Here is a 2,855-nt window from a genome sequence, read left to right as displayed (position 1 = left end):
CCCTGTGACAGCCCTGTGGGGTCCCCAAAGTCATGGGAGAGTCCCAAGGGGTCCCCAAAGCCATTGTGGGGTCCCTGGGAGTCCCCAAAGTCACGGGAGGGCCCAAGGGGTCCCCCAAAGCCATTGTGGGGTTCCTGCGGGTCCCCAAAGTCATGTGACAACCCTGGGGGGTTCCTGAAGTCATGGGTGGTCCCAGGGGGTCCCAAAAGTCGTTGTGGGAGCCCTGGGGGTCCCCAAAACCATCACTGAGGGCAAGAGAGGGAGCGGGGACACGGCCAGCTGAGGTGGGACAGCCCTGTCCCTGTCCCCATCCCTGTCCCCATCCCTGTCCCAGTCCTGTCCTTGTCTCTGTCCTGGCCCTGTCCCCATCCCTGTCCCCATCCTTGTCCCTGTCCTGTCCCCTTCCCTGTCCCCTTCCCTGTCCCAGTCCTGTCCTGCCCCTGTCCCCGTCCCCTTCCCCGTCCCTGTCCCGGCCCCATCCTTGTCCCTTTTCCTGCCTCTCTCCTTGTCCCCGTCCCCATCCCGTCCCTGGGGGGTGTCCCCTGTCCCGTCCCCGAGCCGTGCGCGGTGTCCCCGCAGTCCTGCCTGCCAGTCCCCCGCTGGGCACCTCGTCGGTCACTGTCACCTCGGGTCCTGGCGCGGCCACCCCGCCTGGTGGCTTCTCCTTCTCGCCGGTGACGATGATCTCGGCCGTGAAGCAGAAGAGCGCCTTCGCCCCCGTGCTGCGGCCACCGGGCTCCCCCCCGCCCTGCGCCAGCGCCCTGCAAGGTGAGACTGTCCCCAAGGCCACCAGGGCCACCAAGGTCCCCAAGGTCTCCAACACCCAGCCCTGAGTGGCCTCTGCCCCATGGAGGGACCACGGTGTCACTGTGATCCCAGTACCTGCCCGGTGTCCTGACCATGGACATGGTTGGGTCACCCTTGTCCCTGACCCCTCGTGTCCCCAGTGTCCCCAAAGGTCCCCAAAGGTCCCCAGTGTCGCCAATGGCCACTCCTGTGTGCCCCTGCCCCAGAAGAACCTCGGTGTCACTGTGATCCCGCTACCTGCCCAAGGTCCTGACCATGGACATGGTTGGGTCGCCCTTGTCCCTGACCCCTTGTGTCCCCAGTGTCCCCAAGGTCCCCAAGGTCCCTGACACCCAGCCCCGGGTGGCTCGTGCGCCATGGAGGGTCCCCGGTGTCACTCCTGGTACTGCCTGATGTCCTGTACATGGGCCCTGTGGCACCCTTGTCCCTCTCTCCCAGTGTCCCCAGTATCCCCAAGGTCCCCAGTGTCCCCAAAGGTCCCCCAATGTCCCCAATGGCCACTCCTGTGTGCCCCTATCCCAGAAGAACCTCGGTGTCACTGTGATCCCGCTACCTGCCCAAGGTCCTGACCATGGACATGGTTGGGTCACCCTTGTCCCTGACCCCTCGTGTCCCCAGTGTCCCCAAGGTCACCAGTGACCCCGACACCCACCCCGAGTCCCCCCTGCCCCATGGCGTGTCCCCAATGTCACCGCACCCCCTGCCTGGTATCCATACCCGTGTTATGCCCATGGGGTTGTCCCATGCCACCCTCGCCCCTGTCCCCCAGTGTCCCCAGTGTCCCCTGGCTGATGCTGTCCCTGCCCTACCCAGACCCGGCTTTCGAGGACTCGGACAAATTCCACGCTCCGGCTCGGCCGCTCCAGGGATTGGCCTATTCCTAAGGATGGAATATCCGGAGGGGCTCCGCACCCCCCATCCCACTGGGACAGCAGCGGGGACACGGACTGGGGACATCCCTGTCCCCTGTGCCCACCCCTCGGAGCTGGGATGGCGCTGGAGCCGCCACACGGAACGGGATGAGGGGACCCAGCCCCGCGATGTCCCCACCCTGGGTGACCCCGGCCCAGCTTGGCTGAGGGGGGAGTTGGGGAAATCCTGGAATGAGCCAAAATTCCCGGGTTTGGCCTCAGGAAGAGGAGGAGAGAGCCGGGAATGGGGGCAGCAGAGGGCGCAGGATGGAGGTGCCAGGATGGGAGGAGGAATGGTCCAAGTGAGATGGATGATCTAGGATAGAGGGGATGATCCAAGGTGGGATGGATGATCCAAGGTGGGATGGAAGCTCTGGAAAAGGATGGAAGATCCAAGGTGGGATGGATGATCCAAGGTGGGATGGAAGCTCTGGAAAAGGATGGATGATCCAAGGTGGGAAGGATGATCCAAGGTGGGATGGATGATCCAAGGTGGGATGGAAGCTCTGGAATAGGATGGAAGATCCAGATGAGATGGCAGATCCAGGTGGGATGGATGATCCAAGGTGGGATGGAAGCTCTGGAAAAGGATGGATGATCTTGGATGGGATGGATGATCCAAGGTAGGATGGGTGCTCCAGGATGGGATGGATGCTTTGGAATAAGATGGATGCTCCAGGTGGGTGGGATATTCCAGATGGGACGGATTTTCTGGAGCAAGATGGATATCGACAATTTAGAGGGATGTAGAAGGAAAACATGGATGAGCCTGAGGAGGTGGGATGATGTGGAATGGGATGGATGGATGGAGGGATGGGTGGATCCATGGATGGATCCATGGATGGAGGGATGGATGGATCCATTGATGGATCCATGGATGGATGGATGGATGGATCCATGGATGGATACCCCTAGACAGGATTGATGTTCCGGCTGGGATGGATATTCCAGGATAGGATGGATACCCCAGGACAGGACCTGGCTCCCCCCACCCTTCCCGGCTCTCTCCCTAATTCCACATCTGGAGCCTCACCTGCAATTCCAGAATCCCATTCCAGAACCCGGATCCCTGCGATTCCCAGATCCCGGATCTCTGCCCATCCAGGATCAGGATCCCAGTGCCACCCGGGCCCTTGG

At 62.0% G+C, this 2,855-nt stretch overlaps 1 protein-coding gene across 1 annotated transcript in view; it reads left to right on the top strand.

The window, feature by feature from the left end:
• LOC103617754 (transcription factor COE4-like) overlaps positions 1–2,744 on the top strand; it is a 20,423-nt gene extending 17,679 nt beyond the window's left edge. The window contains exons 9-10 of the mRNA XM_017737373.1: positions 559–768; positions 1,621–2,744. Coding sequence (XP_017592862.1) covers positions 559–768; positions 1,621–1,691 — 281 coding nt within the window. The 3' untranslated portion in view covers positions 1,692–2,744. The remainder of the gene's footprint in view (positions 1–558; positions 769–1,620) is intronic.
• Positions 2,745–2,855: the final 111 nt, after the last annotated feature.

The sequence above is a fragment of the Corvus brachyrhynchos genome, unplaced genomic scaffold (genome assembly GCF_000691975.1).
Source record: "Corvus brachyrhynchos isolate BGI_N302 unplaced genomic scaffold, ASM69197v1 scaffold85, whole genome shotgun sequence".
Lineage (NCBI taxonomy): Eukaryota > Metazoa > Chordata > Aves > Passeriformes > Corvidae > Corvus > Corvus brachyrhynchos.
Note: the sequence above shows the minus strand (reverse complement) of the source record. Positions and strands in the feature narration are given on the sequence as shown.